The sequence below is a fragment of the Toxorhynchites rutilus genome, chromosome 2 (assembly GCF_029784135.1).
Source record: "Toxorhynchites rutilus septentrionalis strain SRP chromosome 2, ASM2978413v1, whole genome shotgun sequence".
NCBI lineage: Eukaryota > Metazoa > Arthropoda > Insecta > Diptera > Culicidae > Toxorhynchites > Toxorhynchites rutilus.
The window spans coordinates 327724925-327746979 of NC_073745.1; the positions used below are offsets into that span (position 1 = coordinate 327724925).

General features: G+C 37.7%; 1 protein-coding gene across 1 annotated transcript in view; it reads left to right on the plus strand.

Moving 5' to 3' along the window:
* LOC129767252 (putative uncharacterized protein DDB_G0294196) overlaps positions 1-22055 on the plus strand; it is a 67615-nt gene that overhangs the window by 40147 nt on the left and 5413 nt on the right. The window contains exons 3-4 of the mRNA XM_055767950.1: positions 18733-19013; positions 19067-19234. Coding sequence (XP_055623925.1) covers positions 18733-19013; positions 19067-19234 — 449 coding nt within the window. The remainder of the gene's footprint in view (positions 1-18732; positions 19014-19066; positions 19235-22055) is intronic.

A 22055-nucleotide genomic window follows, 5' to 3' on the forward strand; every position in this document is an offset into this window, starting at 1 on the left:
ACGTTGCTCGATTGGGATCCGGTTTAAAATATCCAAAATCGTTGAATTGATTACCATTTTCATTCCACTTTGTTTATTTCCCTGCCTTCGGCAGATTCAGATTCAGATCATGGACCTCCTGGGTCTAAACAATACAGAACAACAAACTTATCAGCTTGGAAAATTCCATTCGTTGTTCAAGGTGATCATGTGAATCCAAACAAAAAAGCACAATAAAACTACATCTGGATTGTGTTGTAGCACAACGCCCCATCTGACTGACTTTTGTGGTGACAGAAAATCTTACTTTATGCGGGGTCTCGGGTGTGATCCGGATGTGACTTACAGAATGACGAACAATTAGCATTTGCGGAGGAATAATGTCAAAGATTGTGAAGCTCCCACAGAAACGGTATATTTCCGGCGAGAGCCTACGATCAAGAATAAATAAATGTAAACTGGATTTAATCCAATAACATGTTTTACAGTGCTGATTTACTATGATGATAGAAATCATTACTTGATAAGTGCTACAGGTTGAACCATCTAAATAAACAATCGTATAATCAATCTATAGTCATAAATCGGATAGTAGCGTCTTCCTTGATTAAAGTGTAGAAGAATTAATATTATACTCTTACGTCAGCATGTTTCCATTACGCGAACACGAATTGTGATCGATGAAGGCTCTAGACTCTACACACAGTTATTGTTTCCAACGGTAGTTCCCAACGTTTGCAAACAGCGCCGTAGTTTCAATTATCATTCAATAGAAGATGATACTGCTCGATACCATGTTCGTAAATTATAGCTTTTCATTTGAGGGTGCCACGTGAAGCGAATGCGCCTGGGATCGAACGACGGATGATAATTTTCCATTTTTGAGCATGACTATCTACTAGCTACCGATCGGCTTTATTTGACAGTAAACAGAGCTAGATCTGACCGAACCTTGCGCTTATGTGAATTTTTGACGATTCGTCTATTTATTATCCGATCTCAAGCTGGTAGTTCTCTTTTTGGAAACCCCGATTCCATTCAACAACAACTGAACTGACCGTCAGAGAGCCACAAACGGTTAAAATAGTTAAACAGCGGATAAGATGCGTAAGATGAGCAGGCAGCTAGGAATATCTCAGTCATCAATGTAACGTATTTTAAAGAAGAACTACAGGAAACAACGCGTTCACAGTCTCACTTACAAGCAGAAGGTAGCAAGTGTTCAATGTTATCGTAGCCTTCTTCAGCGGCATGCGGGTTATAAAATGCTTTTCTCGGATGAGAACATATTTTTTTCTACGAGATCAACATAAACAGCAGAATAATCGAATGTATTCGGCAAAGCTTTCCATCCGAAGATTTGGAAATGTCTCCCAATGTTTTGGTTTTTGAATGTTTCTCAAAAAATTGCATATTACCTTTTCTGTACATTGAACAAAATCATCACGAGGTCCTATATCGACAATGTCTATAATGAAGATTTAAATAATTTGTGTCAGCTTTGAAGCTACTTCCAGCAAAACTACTATCAGATAGAATTACACTTACAACTATACTAAACGTTTTGTAATGCATGATCCAATATGTCGTATATTATATATTCACTGGATTCTTTTTTTACGCGATTTTTTCCGTGGTTTTATTTTACAGGTTTTTTTCTACGCAATTCTCTGCAAATTACGCGACTTTTTTACGTGATTTTCTTGAAGTTACGCGATTTGGCACTGCCTATCGTCACTTCGTTGGGAAGAGAAAGAGAAGAAAAGGAATTCAGCGGGAGGGTATTCGAGTTAGGATTAGGTGATCTTTAGAAAAGATCGATCTTATCGAATCGATTTTCCAAACGGCGTTTGGATCGATCCACTGATTAAATCGGTACCAAAGAATGGATCTTTGCCGAATCGATTTTTGAAAAATTAAAAACTTTTTTTCGATTTATCTGTTTATTCTATATGGATGCAGTCTTTTCTTTAAACAGGGAATACAAAATTCATTTTTCTATTCAAACATCAAAAGCATTTTGTTTTGTTTCTCTGCATGAAGACCACAGCCACAGGGAATTCACCTTGTGCCGTCAGGTAGTCGTTTTATTTAATAAACTAGCTGACCTAGATTATTTTCAGACACAATTCTCGTTCAAGATTTTTCAACCACTTGCAAATAACATGTTTCTCCGTTACATGGAATAAATGTTTCATACAGAAAATATGATAGAATAAAGACAGCCCTAAATCAGATAATTCCTTCCTCGAGTTCTGCTCTTATCAACACATCTGGCGATCCTTTTTTGTATAGATAGAAGAAAATATAGGATTGCGTTTCATCACATTAAAATCCATTTCCAGTTTCGATCAAAGATCAATTTCGCTAGCGCAAACATCAAACGGACTAACAGCACTTGTCACTATGTAATTGTAGAACATATGGGAATTTTATTGTCCGAATTTTCCCTTTTTCCTTCAGAGTTTTCCGAAAATTTTCGATGGTCATGTTTGGCTGGAATATTTTTGGTTGAAATATGTGTAATATTTTTATGGGACCCCCTCTCCATTCCAGAGGAGGGAGGGGTGTCATACCATTATAGAAACATTTCTCACACCCAAAAACCCTCATATCCTAAATTGTGCTTGATTAGCTTTCGAGTTATGCAGAAATTTGTGTTACATACATTTGTGTTAGCATACATCTGTCACTTAGTCGAAGCCGATTCTTGTTTTTGGCGCCAGTTCTAGAAAACAACATTTCGCCTGTAATTGATGTCAACATCAGGTTCAGTGATCCTATCCGCAACCGGTTACAGTTCATCCCCTCAGTAGCTGCCGCTAGTTCTGTCACTATTAGCATTTTTACAGAAGTAAATCGTAGAAGAAGTGATCCAAATGTTGACATTATGTTTAAAAAAATGTTAGGTGGCCTTCGGTGAGATAAAACATCGATGTGTACTGAAAAACAAATCTACAAAAAGATCGAAAAGATCGAAAGCAAAAAAATCGATTTTCTCGATTTTCTCGAGTACGAAAGGTCGATCCAAAAAATCGGAAATCGGAATGGAAAAGATAGATCTTTTAAGAATCGATTCGAGATCGCCCAATCCTAATTCGAGTATGGTTGTGACGAGCGCGCGCCAGGTACACCTCACACTTGCGTGATTTTTCAGAAGCAGCTAATGTTTAATTCATGATTCATTCTCGCCTGTGCGTGAGCATAACACAAACTGGCCGTTACGTTGCAATTTTTTTTCTCATGCACTGCCCTTCGAACGACGAATTTGTGTTTGTATTTTTTATTATAATATTTATTTTTTATTATTTATTATTATTTATAATTACGGGCGACTAAGGATTCGTTCTCACTGCAGCGGGGCGTCGACATGGCTTGAGCGGGGCGTATTTACCACCCGCCACGATATTTTAATTCACTCACACTGCATCATGCCAGCGACGTGTCTTTAGCGTGTTTCATGAATATTGTCAATGTCCTTAATCCATTGTTTAGTTTCCTTGCTGGTATGAATAGTAGTATTGTTTTACTGGAATGTGATTTTTTTGCGATATCTCGCAAAATCGGTAGGAGAGAGGATTCCAGAACATGTATGTAATCCTTGCTATTCATTTTGAATGATGTGAAAGCTATCTTGAGCTTTCCGCTTGCACAGAATCCCGCCCAAATCATGCACGAGTTTCCATGAAAATTCCTGGTTGAATAATGCTGTTCCTCCTTCCGTAAATCACACCAGAATTAAAATAAATACTCGTTGAAACCATCAGGACCATCCAAATTGAACTTTTTTCGTCACTGAAGTTAACCTATACATTGAAGAACTTTTCGTTATGTTATATAGCAAAATGTATTCTTTTGAAAAAATTCTTTTTCATAACATACCATGTCCCAATATCCATGCAATTCATGTGAATTTTGACAAAACTCAGACGACTTCCGATGTGAGATGGTGTAAGATTAGGAGCTTTAACGTTTTATGCCCTCTTAATGTGAGGACTTTTTACCAAAACTTGACGGATTGTCTCCCGAGAAACATTTAAATTCGAAGATTGCTTTATTTGAATAAGGGATTTTGAGATACTCGAAGCTGTTCTAACTATTTTCCGCTTATCCCGGCCAAAGAGCTTCGATTTACGTGGAGCTCTCTCCTTTTTTCCTCATCCTCGATGATTGCCAAATAATTGAGCACTACTTCATCATGCAATCCGATGAGCAATTTCTCTGATATCAACATTTTCTTGGTGAAATACATCGATTTGTCTTTCTTCTCTCTCCGTGACCACTTTTCACTCCGGAATTTTCAAGATTTACTGATCAAAACAACTAAAACAACGGAAAATGTAACTGGTCTTATAGAAACTTAACACTTGAAAAATACAAAAACGTTTGTTTACGCTCAGCGCTTGCACACACATATATGAAAATCATATGGTAATCACCAATACCAATACTCTAGAATATAAATTGAATCATTGTTTGTTTACAATGACAGAGAGCAGCAAGATCATCACCGGGCCTTATAGAAATAGAACAGAGTGTATTGTCGTCGTAATTTCAATTAATATTCGTTCCCATGACAACCTAGCTGCTCTACGTAACTTGTCAAACTAACACTCAGTATTAACATGCACTGCTCGCAATGTCCTGGAAAAAAGGTAATGAAGATGGTCGAGTTTCGAGCGACATAGCATGCGCTGCCATAACTATTTCGCAAATAGTGACGTCAGTCATTGTGTTTATCTTTGATTGCCCACCGCATCAATGTGAAAATGATATTTTCAGGAAGTAAATTATCAATTAAAAACGTTCATTTTTGTAGAGCTTCCGCTGACTATGAGACTAATGTGATAGCGTGGAGTGAATATTAGTGAAAACACGCAGAAAAAGACGGATAAAAGTGATAACTCCATGCGGCATTTTCACTCCCCCACGTTCATAGAAACAAAAGAAGTTTCATTATTTCACCGTTATGAAGTTAATTGTTCGAAGGCTCCCAGTGTCGGTGTGTATGTTGTGAGAGAATAATCGCCAATTCATCGAAATTTAACCGAAAATGTCATTGTTTTCGAGATCTAAGCATACGACTGCTCTCTGGACCTTTTTACCACATGAATAATCGAAATAAGCCACGATATAATTGTCATCTGTTAAAAAACAACCAGTTGAATGATTTCATGAGAATTTTGGCTCAAATTATCATGCAACCGTGAGTACTCTCAACATTGTTTTGTTTCTTTCATATACATTCCATATTGAATGCAAATAATTACGACACGATATTTTGCTTGCGAATACAGATATACTTCGCCTACTGCTCCACCTCTATATGTACCTCATTGCACTGCTCGCTGTCTAACGGCAATATGTTTCCGGAAGACGTAACCCTACGTAAAAATCCGCATTCGATCCGCATAGAATGTTGGTGGAAACTTCCTGTGAGCATACACAGTGCAAAAGTTCCCGGACTACCGCGCGCTAAAATCGAGAAGTGACGCTATCTCTGCTCCAACGCGCGAGCTACTTTCCGCCAACTTCTGGCCAGCTACCGTTTCAACCGTGAACCGCTATCTCGATTCAGTAGCTAGTTTTGGCTGACAAGAGTAATGCAGTGATTTTTTGTCGCGACGTTTTTCGCAGAGAGCCGCCGTCAAATTTTGTGCCTCCAGGGCAAACAGTGAATGCGGTCGTCTACAAAAGTGTCCTGCTGCCCGACCAATACCGATCTGGAGAATGGTTTTTGCTTCATGACAATGCTCCCGCGCACACCGTGTTTTTGGTAACGCAGTTTCTAGCCAAACGAAAGGTGACTGTCATCACCCATCCCTCCTATTCTCCAGACCTCGCCCCGGCAGACTTTTCCTTGTTTCCCAAGCTAAAGAACGCTATGAAAGGGTACCGTTTTGACGATGCTCCAGACATTCAACGAAATGTGACGCGTATTATAAACGCGCCTTCTGAACGTTCGTAGATGTGTCGGAAGGCGCGTTTATAATACGCGTCACATTTCGTTGAATGTCTTTTTTGTTGAATGTCAATTTGTGTGGAAGGAGAAGGCCTATATGTAGAAAACTAATATCTAATCTTTTGAGTACCTCGTTTGGTCTTTCTTTTAAAAAATAGTCCCGGAACCTTTTGAATGCACTGTTTACTCTCGGCAAATTGTAATATTATGGATTTTTTTGGAGAAAAAACCTCCGGTCTGAACAGTAATCGAACCCGAACCTCCGGCATGATAATGAGTGAGGCTAACCACTCGGCCATGAGAGCATATCTTTCAGTAAAGGTCCCGAATCAGAGAACGTTTTTCTGAAATAAAGTTATCGTTAACAAACGAGTCGCAATCGAATGAAATACTGTGATTCAAACGCTCCCTTAATCTTCATACTTTAAGTTAATGAAATTGGAAGCGTTCCCATTCTCCCATACACTTGTACTGCCAATTTATGTGCTTACTTGCCCGTACCATCAATAATGAACAATTAATGCATTTGTTTCTGCCTGTATCCAACTTGTTTGGTGTTAATAAGCCATGCGTGATTTGAAATCACAGTCTCAATCAAGCTAGCGAACAGACAACTTTCATTCCTCATGCTAATATAACACAGCTCGATAAAAGAATAGATAGAATGGAAGATATTGCAAAACATCAGTGCAGTTTTCTCTGTTGGAACCACCAAGTCGATTTTCATGTCGTTGGATCACGTTAACCTTCGAAGAATAGGAACCCCTTATATCAAAGTATTCATCCAAAAATAAGAGGCCTGAGCAGCGTAGCGCCTACCATCATAAAACGGAATAAAAGTAAAATAATTTGCCCAAAGTTGATACTGGATTTACACGAAACGATTGATGTCCGAATTACGGCTCTGAATGCGAAGCAGTAAGTATTTTTTATATGAGAAAACTGAATGATGTTTTCTCAATCATTTGCATTTTACTTGCCATGGAGGAATCATGTTTATTTTTCAGTTACCAAACGGGCAAAATATTTTACACACGGTAGATTATCGTGTATATTTTTTGGAACAAGAGATTCTTAAAATTGGCTATGCTACTGCAGTGCTACCAAATATTGGACGCCATCCATCTATTTTTCCATCAAAAGAGCTCTACAGAGATCGAGTTTATTTGCGTAGCCAGTCTATTTTTAATAATTCCAAACTGTACAATGGTTGATTATTAGTGCATTGCATCTCCTGACAGCTTGGATACCTATCTTGCAACTTCTTGCCTTTTCTGTTGTAAAAATAGGCTCGAAAAGTGAATTTCTATAATGTCATCTTTCAGATGCGCACGCCTTTGAAACAATCTGATTAGTGTTGTCCGAAATGTAACCTTCGAAAACCATGATTATCGAAATAGCCTAAAGGGACGACGAACAGTTCTTACGATAGTTTTTGTGTTTAGTCTATTGTTAATCATATTAGTGTTTGCTGTTACTTTGTTTTCACAGGTTTTCACTCGATAAAGCATTGTAAAACAGCTAGTTTTACATGATTCCGTACACGCCGCCGATTATAGTTTTGTTGTATTTCTTGTTCATTCGCAGAAAGGACGTACCTATCTTCATAATTTGAAAACAAAGTATGAAGTAACTTGTACAACATGTTTCCGACCATGGTTTCCTGCAAAAAAATAAATCATACAAGACGAATGTACAATATCATATTAGGCTCTGAAAGGGACGAACCAATGGCCAACTACCGTATCAACATGGCGCGCATAGCTATTCGATAATTTATCATCCATAATAGAAAAATGGACAGATGTTGTAATCGGTTCGCTTCCAATATAATGAAAGGAAAAGTTTGCTCGCAATTGAGCGAATACATCAAGACGCACTGGTTGGTTGGTAGGACCAACAGTAACGCAGTTTTTACGGGGGTCTGTTACCAACATGGAAATCACGTCGATGCGTGTGTACTTAATTGGATGTTGATTAGTTTAGGATGTTGCGCGGTTGACGAACTGGTTTACGTTACCCTGCCTAACCGCTGAAAACTATTAACTCTTACGAAAGATTTAGATGTTTATGGCATCGACGAGGAATGGTGATTGCCGTGTGCTGGTCCATCGACGTGGGACCGCCAGATAAGGCAGGTTGAAAGAATCTCTCGAGGAGTGACATTCTTGTTTTGCTGTGTGGTATGTTTGGCGTTGAGCAATTTCCGAATCATTCAGTCGAAAGGACAAATAATCCGAAAAGCGAAATCAACGAAATTGCGAAAAAGACACTCAAATCAATCCATGTCAAACGTAATTACGTTAACGCATTCAAAAGTAAATTATTCCAGCCTCTGACTCCACCCCGAGAATGATGATCAACCTGGGAAAACCTTTTATTACATCACGTTGTCGGACGGACAGACAGCTCAAATGATAGCTTCATGTGTGGCGCTGATCTGCGTGAGGAGCTTAAAAGTTGCGCATTAGCACAATAGAGCGGCAATCAACACCTACTAGGGTCGGACCAGACTGACTGACTGCCCCACCCACCCTCTCACATATGGAGGGCGGCGATCGTTTGCGTACTCATCGTTATGGATATGCATAGAAATAGAAATCAATTGCTCATTGTTTTGCTAAGCGCTGGAGGGATATTTGAATATCAATATCTTTCACTGAGATGCATACACACACAATACGCCCCCCTGTCCGTGTCGGTAGGCTCGAACGCTCACGCTTTCCTGCACGTGAGCTGACGTCAGGCGGACCGCGTGAGGCGTAAATTTGGGTAATAAAATAGAAATCAGTTTCTCATGTATAATAATCGAGTGGAAGGATACGTATTGTGTCGAGATGCAACCGATCATTTCAAAACATTTTCAGTTTATTTTTTTGACTTCATATCATATGAATTGTGTAGGCGTTGTTTTGCAGAGGATCGCGTGAATATTATCGGTTCTCCCAGTCCATTTCTCAAACAGGTCGTATACACTTAATCCATCTCCTTTAGAATCACCCTCACTATCTTCCATAGTTTTGAGTCAATGTTCTTATACATTATTTAGTGCTACAAGAAGTTATTTTTTTAAAACAATTCAATTCAAAAGAATATTACAGTGTTTTTTATCTGTCTTTTCGTATTACTTCCAGAACATTTCCTTTGGAGATAGGAACCTTCTCTCATTTTTACATATTTTTTTCCAAAATTTGTCAAAACAAGAATTGGGGCAGAATGTACCAAAGGCATCTTATACCGTTTTTATTCATTCCCCGCCAATTCGAATATTTTATATGAATTTCATCGAAAATTATTGGCAGTGATGTTATACAGCAATTCTAAACGAAATCGACAAATGATTAAACATGAGTATTTTTTATTCGAATGAAAGCAATTAAGATTTTTTTTGAGTGTAGCTTATGAGTTATATCGAAATGGTGTCTTAAAAAGAGTTATAGAGTATTGATTCTAAAATGTGAAAAGATATACACTTAGAAAAAAAATAGTACTCTTTTTCTATTTACAAAAAAAAACTTTAATTTGAAATATCTAAAGTACATATTTTTTTAAAAATTAGTCCAGGATGGTAAAACTTTTTTTGACGTACTTTGTGAAGCATCGAATTTTATGGAATTTTCGAAACTTCGAATTTTTGCATGTTAACAATTATTTTAAGCCATAAATTATGAATCCTGATGTGATTTAAAATAAAAAAAAACTCTTTATCAACCACCTTCTAAATGCAGCCATTCTCGAGATATTTGAAAAAATTCAAATTTATTGTCTTTTTTAATTTTAATTTTTTGGAAATGTATGTTTATATTTTTTTTTTTATTTATTTCATATAAAATAGAAGTCATGTAGAGAATTTAAAAAATGAGTCCAGGATGGTAAAACTATTTTTGACGAACTTTGTGGAACATCATATTTTTTTGAATTATCGAAACTTCGATTTTTTGTATAGTAACAATAATTTTTAGCCACAAATTATGAATTCTGATGTGATTTAAAATAAAAATGCTCTTTATCAATCTTCTTTTAAATGCAGCCATTCTCGAGATATTTGAAAAAAATTCTAATTTTTTGTCTTTTTTATAGTAAATAGGCTCTTTTAATATTTTCGTCAAGTTATACCGTCATGTTCATGAAATTTTATGAATTTGCTTATAATTTTCAACAACTTTTCCAAATACATCATAATGGTAAAAATATATGTATTGGAGTAACATTGAAAAACATTTTATTAAAACCCACATGTCTTCAAATGTTTTTCAACGTAACTCCTAAACATATATTTTTATAATAATGATGCATTTGGAAAAGTTGTTGGAAATTATAAGCGAGTTCATTAAATGTTATGAACATGACACGACAACAGTATTAAAAGAGCCTATTTACTATAAAAAAGACAATAAATTAGAAATATTTTTTTAAATATCTCGAAAATGTCTGCATTGAAAAGATTCATAAAGACCTTTTTTATTTCAAATCACATCAGGATTCATAATTTATGGCTAAAAATGATTGTTACCATGCAAAAATTCGAAGTTTCGAAAATCAATAAAAATTCGATGTTCCACAAAGTTCGTCAAAAATAGTTTTACCATCTTGGACTCATTTTTTAAATTTTTAACATGACTTTTATTTCATATGAAAAAAAAATTAAAAAAATTAAAAAATATGTATTTTAGATATTGCAAATTAAAGTTTTTTTTTGTAATTAAAACAAGAGTACTATTTTTTTTCTTAGTGTAAAAAAAACCCAGTTGCTGTAGAAAACTCATATTTCCTCCAACCCAAACGGAATACAAACTTTCATTCGAATCAAAAATAGGGTGGGTGCTCTTCCCTACATACATAATCACCGATCAAGAGGCTATTTTGAAAAAAAAAATCTATTTTAAAACAGGTTTCTGCTAAATGTTTTATTTGATATTTTCGTTTTTTTGACATCTCCAAGTCATCCAGGATACATTAAGTAAACTTACCTAATTATAGAAATTGTTTTAGTCTCACTCACCTTTTGCTGATATTTTTGTTTTCTTGAGATGGCAGGAGGAATCCTCAGTATCGCTCTGTTCAAATTATGCAGAAACGTATCATCAGGTTCCCATATTGGGAAACAGGAAACCATTCACCCCGGCTTATTGAGCTAATGTGTTCTTGATGGCTTTTGAATTATACTGGCGCTGTGACAGAAATTTATATCTGTGATAATTATAGCATTCAATTTTTCATTGTTGATGGAACCGAAAACAGCAAAAAACCGGTCCGGAAAGTAAAAGTTACTTTGGATTGGTTTATTCTGAAGGAAGAATTCTCAATCTTCTGTCCAGCTTGTACCATGTTTTTGTCGCTCGCGACATTGTTATGGTTTCACCAGCTCAAAAATTTGCTATGGAAGATTGAATATATTAAGTTGTGTTCAAAACAGCAGTGTGTGGTTCAGAATTTGAGAAGTAAAAACAGCTGTTTTGAATAATGCATCAATTTGGAGTATGTTTTGTTTTATTCAAGAACAATATTTAATGGGCTCCTTTAGCGTAAGCCCTCCTGGGCCGAGATTTCATTGTTTCACATTCCAAACTTTGGAACCACATCATAGCCGCACAATTGTGTTTAGATTCAAATGTTTGGATTCTATCTTATTTCAAGGCTGGTTGGATTGCTTTTCTAGGCTGCAAGAGCTTTGTATCTGGAGTCTCTATCGTGTTCGCTCGGGCAATATTTACCCATTTCTTTCGTTTGTAAAATACATCAATAACCTCTTTGTCACCGCAGGTGAAAGATTCCTAGAAATTGAATCTCAACCCCATTTCTTGCTGGGTATCGGCGGATCCAATAGAAAGAATCTGAACTCCACATTTATATTGCATAGTTAGATTGGGTGAAGCATTGCTCACACGTAGGTTCAGTACTGTTTGTTCTGGAATACTAATCTCATGAGGATATCAAAGTTCCTGCACACATATGCTCAATCGATGGTCGGTTCCATCTAAGATGGCAGTTGGATATGCTGAAATAAAGGATATTTTCAGACTGAAAGATCAGCAGACTTTCAAACATGATTTCCAGGTACATTGGATAAATAAGTTAATTGTTGACAAAGCAAATTCATCTAAAAGTTATAGACGGGCATTGAAACGTTCATCAGATCATAATGTATCGCATCCCGGTTCGCGATATACACGGAATAAGGATCTCTGAGTTTAAAAAAAGCCATTACCGTGAAGGGTGCACTTCTTGAGTAGTGTACTAATAGTATACCAATATGAAACTCGTCCAATAAGATAGCTAGAGTAGTTATCAATCACTAATGGATCCTTGATGTTGCAACTGGAACGAGTTTACTGCACAGAACGTTTTGGTGAACTTGTACTCCTTGTTCATCATACCTCCTCAGGAACTGTCAATCGTAATGTGACAACGTAAAATTCTTGCCTCGGCCACTGTTTTGAGTCTGTCTGCCTTGATACAAGTCTTGTCGTACATCTCAACGCATCTCGGTTTCGTCAATCACTCTCGGTACAGTTTCCTGGTGCGGGTTCAGGCCATCTTTCGAATCTTGTAGATGTAAAGGCTGACACGATCATGGTTTTGGACAGACCCAATGTAAACATCCACCCTCTTCGCCGCATCGCGAATCGAAAAATTCGACCAACGCGCTCATCTTTCGAGCCAAGCAGACGCGTTTTCGCTTAAGGTGAAGGTGGAAGCTAGCCACAAATGGCTGCCACAATGGCGCTCATTTCTTTCATCTCCCTCCCTCACCCATCGCCAGAAAATCAATAATTTTGCGAAACAGTATGAAGAAAATGATCATTTTCGCACACTTCCTATCAAATAATATCAACCAAACTCTAATCGATTACTCACAAGATATTAAATTTTCATCTGCTGTCGCACTGTATAGTGAAAAACGTCGGAAAACTCGAGCAAGTGCTCTGAAAGTTAAATTTTCATCTTTCAATCTTCGGCAATGGTTTTGTTTGTGTTGGTGAAAGCATCGTTATTTTTTCGACACTGATGCCAGACAACATCAGCGAAACTGCTATAGAAACGGGTCCATAATGTAAGTTTTAGAAACTTTAACATTGGGTAAGAAAAGTGTATTGCAGAGCTCGGAACACTGCCACGGCTGCCTATGCTTTCAAAAGCAGTAAACGGAAAAGTATTACATTCAATCAAAATGCCACGGCCAACGAAGAGAGGGGTCATGGCTCTCCAAAGTGAATATGTGAAAACAATACCAAAAGAGCCCCAATTCGTATGTGTTATAAATTTGCTCATGTTACGCTCCCGTATAATCAGAATTTTACTTCATATGCAAATGCACCTTCTATATATATTTATGTTTGCAATTGTTCATCGGAACATATCGTTCATACATTCTACTTTAGTATTGAATTGTTATTTTTTCATCAAATGTAGTCAAGACTCGTGTCAATGATGCGCCATACAGTCTGATAAGTGGATTGATCTATTTACGTGTGCTTTGCTCTTCTCTCACAAACACTATTACCCCATTTTTACACGTGGGTTTACCTATACTACTACAATGGCTAGCTTCCAACTTCACCTTAAGCTAAATCAGGAAGTCTATACAAGCTAACTTTTAAATCGTTTCGCCGCGTTATTTTTATCGCCGAGCAGTTGTGTGTTCCCACATACTACGGCTCAGTGATCAGGGTCCCTGTAGCGTCGCTTCGACTACAACTGCTTCGGCAGTGTACTTATCCGGCAAATCGTCAATTAAATTGACTGTTGAGCACAATACAATGTTGAGCACAATTGTATACAATACAATACAATTTGTACACAAGCTACCATGTTCGCCATTAATTAGTCATGATCATCCCTACTCTTAAAACTAAGAAAATTAAATCGTCTACCAGAGCAGTATTGACTGAAAATAAATTGTCGTTCAAGAGGTCAATTATTTATTTCGGCGTTTTATGAATTACATATTTATATAAATACTACACGAAGCTCGGAAAGAAATTCTTTAGGATTGGAATGGGAAAATCATTTTAGATAAATGAAACCCGATCTACCTAAAATAAAACGGTTTTACAGAATCCAGTTTTCACATTCAAATTAATGTTGATGCTTTCCTTTTTGTTCTTAGAAAACACTTTGCATGCATACCTTACTACAACAACAATTTCAGTCTATAATGTGGTGTAATATTCCAACATATCTGTGCAACAACACCAGTACCTATTTGGATAACGTAGTCGTTTAAAATAGACTTGCATATCAGTCGGCCTTGGTTCAATCCGCTGCTTCGCATCGTTTGGGCTTTTTTTCCAGGCTGACGTTCAGTCTTAGAGAAAGAGAGATCGGCTTCCAAATACATTGATAGTTTTGTACTTGAATTAGCTGGTTCTTTCGACGCAGCTTGAGTCGTTTGCTGCGGAATCTCTGGGGGAACTTCACACAACAGTACTCGCGACGCGGACACAGAACAATGGTGGACACAAAATGACGGACTATTTGGTGGAAAAGCACGTTACAGAGTCACTTTTATCGGATGGCGGAAGACAAGATTTACACTACAAAATCTAACAGAAAAACGAAGAAAACCGCAGTTTGGATGGCCACACAATGAACACTTAATAAATAAATCTCTTTCTCTGTACATGTATTTTTTTATTATAAATTTTTGGTTTTATGGCTCGAGCTCACCGGTTACGTTGCGGCCGATCGCTGCGTTGGTGCACTTTCGGGTTACCATCGAGGGCTGGAACAGGCGATGGCGGGAACGAGGCGGCTGGACAGAATAACAATCACACGACGGGAACAAACTTCTCACGTGGCACGGCCGTATATCGCTGTGGCCGGCGACACTGATCGATCAGAGGGTCGAATCGGCTGAGGATTGGTTCGCACCGAATAACTCGGGAAAATCCACTTTTTTCCGGTTCCAAAATCACTTCTCAAGAGCCTAGCAAATTTGCGTCGCTAGCTCACATGCACGGATAATTATCCCTTTTAGGTTGCGGGATTTTACTTTTTAAAATAATTCGCAGTGATCTCACTTGCGACCGTGCACTCCCAGATCTTCGCGAAGACTTCCCCATTCTTTTCGCTTTGACTCATCTCAATCCTTTCTGTCTTCTTTTTTCTCCTCTTTTTTTTTATTCCTTTAAACAATCGAAGCTCTTGACCCTATTCAGGTACCCTGGTAATTTTCCATTAGGTCCTGTTTCCAATGCAGGCGCCCTGTCCCTCTTCCGCTGCGATGACGAGGCCCACGATGGTTACTCCGACAAACACACACTACTTAAATAAATTGGTTTCGGTTGGTGTCACGACTATCTTCTAAACATTCAAGGTAGCATGCTATACCTGGACAATTAAACCTAGCACTTGCTTTCCGCATATAAATAAATAAATAAACAATGAACTGAATAAATCAAACACGCTATTGTAAATAAACTTTGAATGTATAAATAAATAAATAAGTAAATAAATATATAAATAAGTAAATAAATAAATAAATATATTTCTTCCCTACTACTAAATAAATAAATACAAAAAAACTAACTAACAAAAAAATAATCTATTGTGAAACACCAACCTGGGGGTCTGCGATTAACTGTTTATTTGGTTTATTGCAATAATTGGACTCATACGTCATCTTTTCTACGACAGTTAATCACAGACTCCCAATACTACTTTTTTTTATTGTCATATGAGAAATAACATTAAGTCAAACACAAGATGTGGACATGAACTGTAAATTTCTCAAATGACAAGACAGCACAAACAAATATTTTACAAAATGTATTTACAATGTTGCTGAGGTCCAAACAGACGGTTGGCCTTCCCACCAAATTTTGCATTGTAACCCAACGTTTGGTTACAACATACAAACATTTTCGAAAACCGTTGAAGATGGTATTTTTTCTGTCAACGCTAGTTTGGGTGTATTCTCCAAAACGTACTCGAAGCGATCTCCATTGATAAGCCATTGGCGAGCTTTCGTCGATATCCACGCTTTTCGCTTTTTTGAAACTTTTTAGTTAGACCTCTAGAATTTGGTTCATACAAAACAATTCCTTTTTTCCATCGATTAAGATAGACGTCCTCTTTTTCCCACCATATTGATGAAGGACAACGTTGGAAGTGTTAACTGGTACGCTTTTCTTTTGAGCATGAAGTGCGTTTTCGTAAATCCAGCCAGACATAAAATTATACTCTTCGTGGGAAATATGTTCATGTATCTGAACGAGGTATCAGGTGCGAGAGTTGAAATTGCCCTTTTTTTCGATAAAAAACACCTTATTTTCAGGAGAACCTCTAAATGTTTTTATTAGAATTAATCATCAGCAATAAATCAGCTCATCTGCCAGGCAAATTGTGAATTCCTTTCCAATAAAACTTTTTTTTGTTGTTTTGACGAAAATCGTTCATCGGCATCGTATTTTTCGACATATTTGTTTTTGGCGAAGTGCTTTTTTCATGGTCATTGTTCTTCAAATCGAAAACACCATTTTGATTTGTCGAAACCATCTCTCGCATGTTTTCACTGCTTGAATATTCACCATGAGCTTCTACAAGCAAACGCTTCGAGCGCTTTCTTCTTCAAATGGGAACAAATACGTACGAGGGCAATGTCGGCGACATAATAGGAGACACGTACGACTACAGCAAGGGCTGTCAATTCAAATTACTTATCGAATATCCTAGTGGGTTTACTGTATCTCTCACATCTCCAACGCTCCCAAAACGTCATCCCCAAAGAAAAAATCCACAAGTTATATCATGCAGCACCTTTCGCAGAACGACAAAAGAAAACCCGTAATCGATTGTGTTTCTATATGTTTTCGGGAAAAATACAAAAAGGAAAGATTTTTCACGGTTTCTAAGGAACTTTCCATGTTTTTTGGAACTCGGCTGAAGTCTGGCCACATTTGAGGGATCGGTTTGATTGTTTGCTGACTCGGTAGAAGTTAAAACTTTCCCGGAAACGAATTCTTTGCACTGTACTACAGGTAGTACCAACATTTTTAGCCAAATCACGACCCCAAACGTTTGGCTTGCTATTGATGGCAGTTTTGATATTCCTACGTAGTTTCAGTTTCACAGTTCAATTCCGACGTTTGGTTTGAGGTTTCTTGAATGTTTCTTTATAATTTTTAGGCACCCGCCACTCGATATTTCTAAGTAAACTCAAAACTTTAGTAAGATGTTTCCAAAACATGTTCGATCTACGGAATGACAAAAAATATTGTTGTCAATAACAGATGTGACTAAAACATAGGAGCTAAAAACAACGTTTGTTCCATTACTGAGTGAACCAGTCATTATCTAGAGTTCTTTCCCACTGCAGTAGAATGTATCATAACTTATTGAGACCTCGAAGAAACTCTCGCTATTTTTCAATAATTGACACTATAAAAGTATGTGCATAATAAATTCTTATTAAAACATGCACACCTGGATCAATAACTGAAACAATAGAAGAGAAAAGATGAGAACATGATTTTACAACAAGGCAACGTTCGGTCACATATTGTAAAGCTGAAAGATAACCATTTGAAATGGTTTCAATAAAAAAAAATTACCTGTCATATGCTCTAGATTGCTTCCATTCTCATGAGGCTTAAATGGCGTATCATTATCCTGGCGTGGAAATCGAATGCTATCAGGAAGATGGAAAAACTGGTTGCTAGCAATGTATACTATTTTTTCTACCACTTTTATCTAAAGTAATAATTTTCTCAATTAATAAAGCGACTTACCCTTATCTCATTCAGGGTTCCAATATCAATGGAAAAATATAGGTTCAACTTAATTAACTTATTTATGTTATTCAACAGCCCGAAAGCAAAGCTGTTGTTGTTCACCCGACCGTTGCATAATTTGACACAGTAACATTCAATCGAACGTTACCTAACGCACCCTATAGTGCTCATAATTACCGCCTCAACCGGCGCACGCCGTAATGACCATGGCTCGGCTTGAAAAGTGTGAATTTGCCTTTGCAACGGCAACCACACGGAAGCGCCGAAGCTGGCCAAAACAAACAATGAACTCATATCGCGTTGATCGACCAAACAAAGGCTCACATTACAGGCGGAAAGCGTTTATGAATCTTCCGGCTGCTGCTGTTGTTGAGATGGCGACGAAAACAAAACCGAAAACGCATATGCCATTTCTTGCCAATCAATCGGAGAAAGAAGGAAAAGTAAACTCTAAAAGCTCCGGAATTGCCGTAACACTCGCTATTTTCAGGTCAAGCCAAATGATAGCTTCGGCTGCATTATCCCGGGCACCAATCGCCATTATGACAATCAATCCGATTGTCATTTGGCGTAAGATGCTGGGATTGGGTTATGAAACCCCAATGGGGAAGTGACCTCTTCTCTGTTGCCCCATGAACGAAGAGCAATTCCAAAAATAATCATAAACGATAAATGGTGTACTTTATCAGAGTCTGACCTCTGTCCAAGCGCTCATTTCCCGTATTCCCTCCCCCTTAGCGAATCAACTGAGCAGCTTGCTTCGGAACTGGGCCCGACTGCTCGGCGACAGCGCTCCCATTAAGCACCCAGACAAAGAAAGTAAACGTGTTCATAAAAAGTGAAAGTGGTTTTACGACAATCCGGGCAAGGTTTTGGTGAGGAGCGGCGTGCAAGGGTTTGGTGTGCGTACGATTCGATACAGTCCATGATGTCCATGGGTCACTTGTTTTGGGAGCGTAATTCTGTGCATGCCGTTGCATAACGGCACAAACCAGTTCTCTCAATAAACGGCATTTCTAATTTTGTTTTTGTTTTCGTTTCACTTTCAATCGCCAGGAACTCCCAAAACCACAAGCCTTGATGCAAGAACACCTGTCGGCGGATGAAGCCTCCCTCCAGACCATCGACCGGGAAGAGAAGCACGACGAAAGCAAGCAACCGGAAAAGGAGAAAAAAGAATCCGCCGAGAACACCGATTCTGAGAATGAAGCAGAATCAACCAACGATAGCGAGACAGACGAGAGCGCTGACATGAATGGCAACGGGGTACAAATCAAGCTCCCGTTGGATCTCAACTTGAGCGAGTTGGCGCATGCGATGCTTAAAGAGAACCAGAAGTATAACAGCTCAAAACATCTGGTAACAGTTATGAAAGCAAGCACTTTTTCAGGTCCAAGATGAATTGCGTTGTTGAACGTCGTCGTTCGGAGGAACTAGTCGATTCACCAGCCAAAACCATGCGTCTTCCGTTCGGAATGGAGATCAACACCGATCCCAAGCAGCATAAGGTCACTGGAGAACGTATCGCCATCTTCTGCGAGACCGGAAATGAACCAAAGTAAGTCCGCATCCCCAATCAGTTCGATATACAGTGTTGGAAAGAAAAAAGTAAATAGCATTACGCAAAATACTTTTTCATGTTTTTTTGGAAAATTCGTATTTCGTACAATAGAAAGGATGTAAACAAGCCAGTATTTGTACTCATTTCCAACTCGATTATCCGGGATTCGATTACTCGGAATTTTAAACTCGATTATCCGGAGTATTTTATTTTTGATTTTCGGAAATTCTGAACAATTTGTATAATAATTTCATATTGAATAGCTAATATGGGTATCAAATGAAAGGGCTTGACTGGTAGAATGCAGTTATTTATGAAAAATGTAAATCCAAGATGGTGGCCATTACAAAATGGCGGATTACATATTTTCTCAGAACCCCATCAATATGGATATCAAATGAAAGGGCCTGACTAGTAGAACACAGTTATTTGTGAAAAATGCAAATCCAAAATGGCCGCCACCACAAGATGGCGCCATATATATTTTTTTCACATCCCCATCAATATGGATATCAAATGAAAGGGCTTGACTAGTAGAATGCAATTATTTATGAAAAATGCAAATCCAAGATGGCGGCCACTACAAAATGGCGGATTACATATTTTCTCAGAACCCCATCAATATGGGTATCAAATGATAAGGCTTGACCAGTAGAACACAGTTATTTATGAAAAAATGAAAATCCAAAATAGCCGCCACCACAAGATAGCGCCATTTTTTTTTTTCAAAACCTCATCAATATGGGTATCAAAATAATGTTCTCAACTACTAGAACATAGCAGATAATGAATAATTACTTTTTAAATGGTTTAATTCAGCTTGACCTGTTTCTATGTATGTTTGAATGTTTGTGGGGTTATCCCACATTAATAGAAAATTGACCCCGTTCCTGTTGAATGATTGATCTGAAATTTGGAACATACATTCAATTCTACTGTCATTATAAAACTGCATATACCATGATCTTGAAAAATTCAATTTGGCCTAATGGCCTAATGGCTTCATTTAGAGAATACACTACACTATGAACAACATAAATTCAAAAAGGTCGCCGCCAAAAAATGGTCGACTATGTGTTTTTTGCAATCCCCTCAATATTGGTATCAAATGAAATGATTTGACTAATAGAATACAGTACATAATCAAAATATTCCGAAGAAAGTTAGTTAAGAAATCAAAATTTAAAAAAACTATTTTTTGAATGGTTTTAATGTAGAGAAGTTTTTTTTAACGACGGCCGCCATCTTTGATTTACATTTTTCATAAATAACTGTATTCTACTAGTCAATCGCTTTCATTTGATATACATATTGATGGGGTCCTGAGATAATTTATAATCCGCCATTGTGTAGTGGTCGCCATCTTTGATTTACATTTTCCATAAATAATGGTGTTCTACTAGTCAAGCCCTTTCATTTGATACCCATATTGATGGAGTTTTGGGAAAACCCATATTGATGGGATTTTGAGAAAATATGTACATAATCTGCCATTTTGTAGCGGCCGCCATCTTGGATTTTCCAGATCATGGAATACGCAGTCATATAATGACACCAGAGATAGAGATGTGTTCCCAATTTCAGATCAATCGGTCAACAGGAAGGGGGTTAAATTTCTATTAATATGGTACAGCGCTACTGACAAAGTTACAAAGTCTCAAACATACAAACGGGTCAACCTAGATAAAACCGTTTAATAAATAAGTACAAATCATAATTATATTATGTTTTCCGAGAGAAATTTGGTTTTTTTTGACTCGATTATCCGGAAGATTCGATTATCCGGAGTGAAAAAAATATCAATACTCCGGATAATCGAGTCCGACATGTATATCCTTATATTTAGTATGTCCTAAATGGTTCTCCATTACTGCCATGAGTCGTTTGGGTTTTATTTTCCACCAAATTATACAACAAATTATTCGCATCCCACGCTGTTTGCATACCCGACCAAAAATCGTTAAGATTTCTCCATGAATCCAAAGGATTTTTTTCATCCTGTATTGTCCATAGATGCTCAACGAGTTGAGGTCTAGGGACCGGAATGGCCACATAAGCATTTCAATCTTTTAACGTAGGATTACGTCTTTCATTTCTATACTGAGGTGTAAATTCAAAGTTTCTACAACGAGAGCATTACACCCGAGAAACAAGATTTTGAGCGTTTATGCCTCCTAAACAACTGGAGGAAATGGTACGATAAACACTTCATTCGCAAGATAAAATGTCTACCCGTTGTATGTTTGTTACTTATTGATCCAAAAACTTGTTTCAATAGCTTTAAAATTGCTTTCAAAACAGGCTATTGAGATCTCACAAATTTATATATAAGCGGATGCCCACTCGGAAATCCACTCAGTTATGAATGCGCAGCGGTTGATGTACGATCACTGGATCCCTAACACAAACCAATGACCCTGGGGAAAATTCACACGGAAATCCACTCTGTTATAATTGTACACTGCGATTGAAGCATGGCATCGCTGTTGTGGAGAAGCTAACTTCACACCAGCATCGAAAAGGCATGAGGCATTGAAGACAGCCGCCACACACACACACAAGGGCGCAACTCTTTTCGTTTGGTGGTCATCGAGTCAGCATTGATTGCTGGTGGGCGTCAAGCGTCGAAAAGAAGGAACCGAAAAGATGTCAGCGTTGCTGACAAGTTATCTGCCGCTGCTACCCGGGAGAAGAAAACAGCTACCGCTGCCGAAAAACTTAAAACTACGACTGTGAAGTAGGTGGGTAACAAGAGGAAAGCTCCTGCTACTGTCGATACGGCTGTAGCTATGGAAAAACCCATCTAAACCACCGAAAA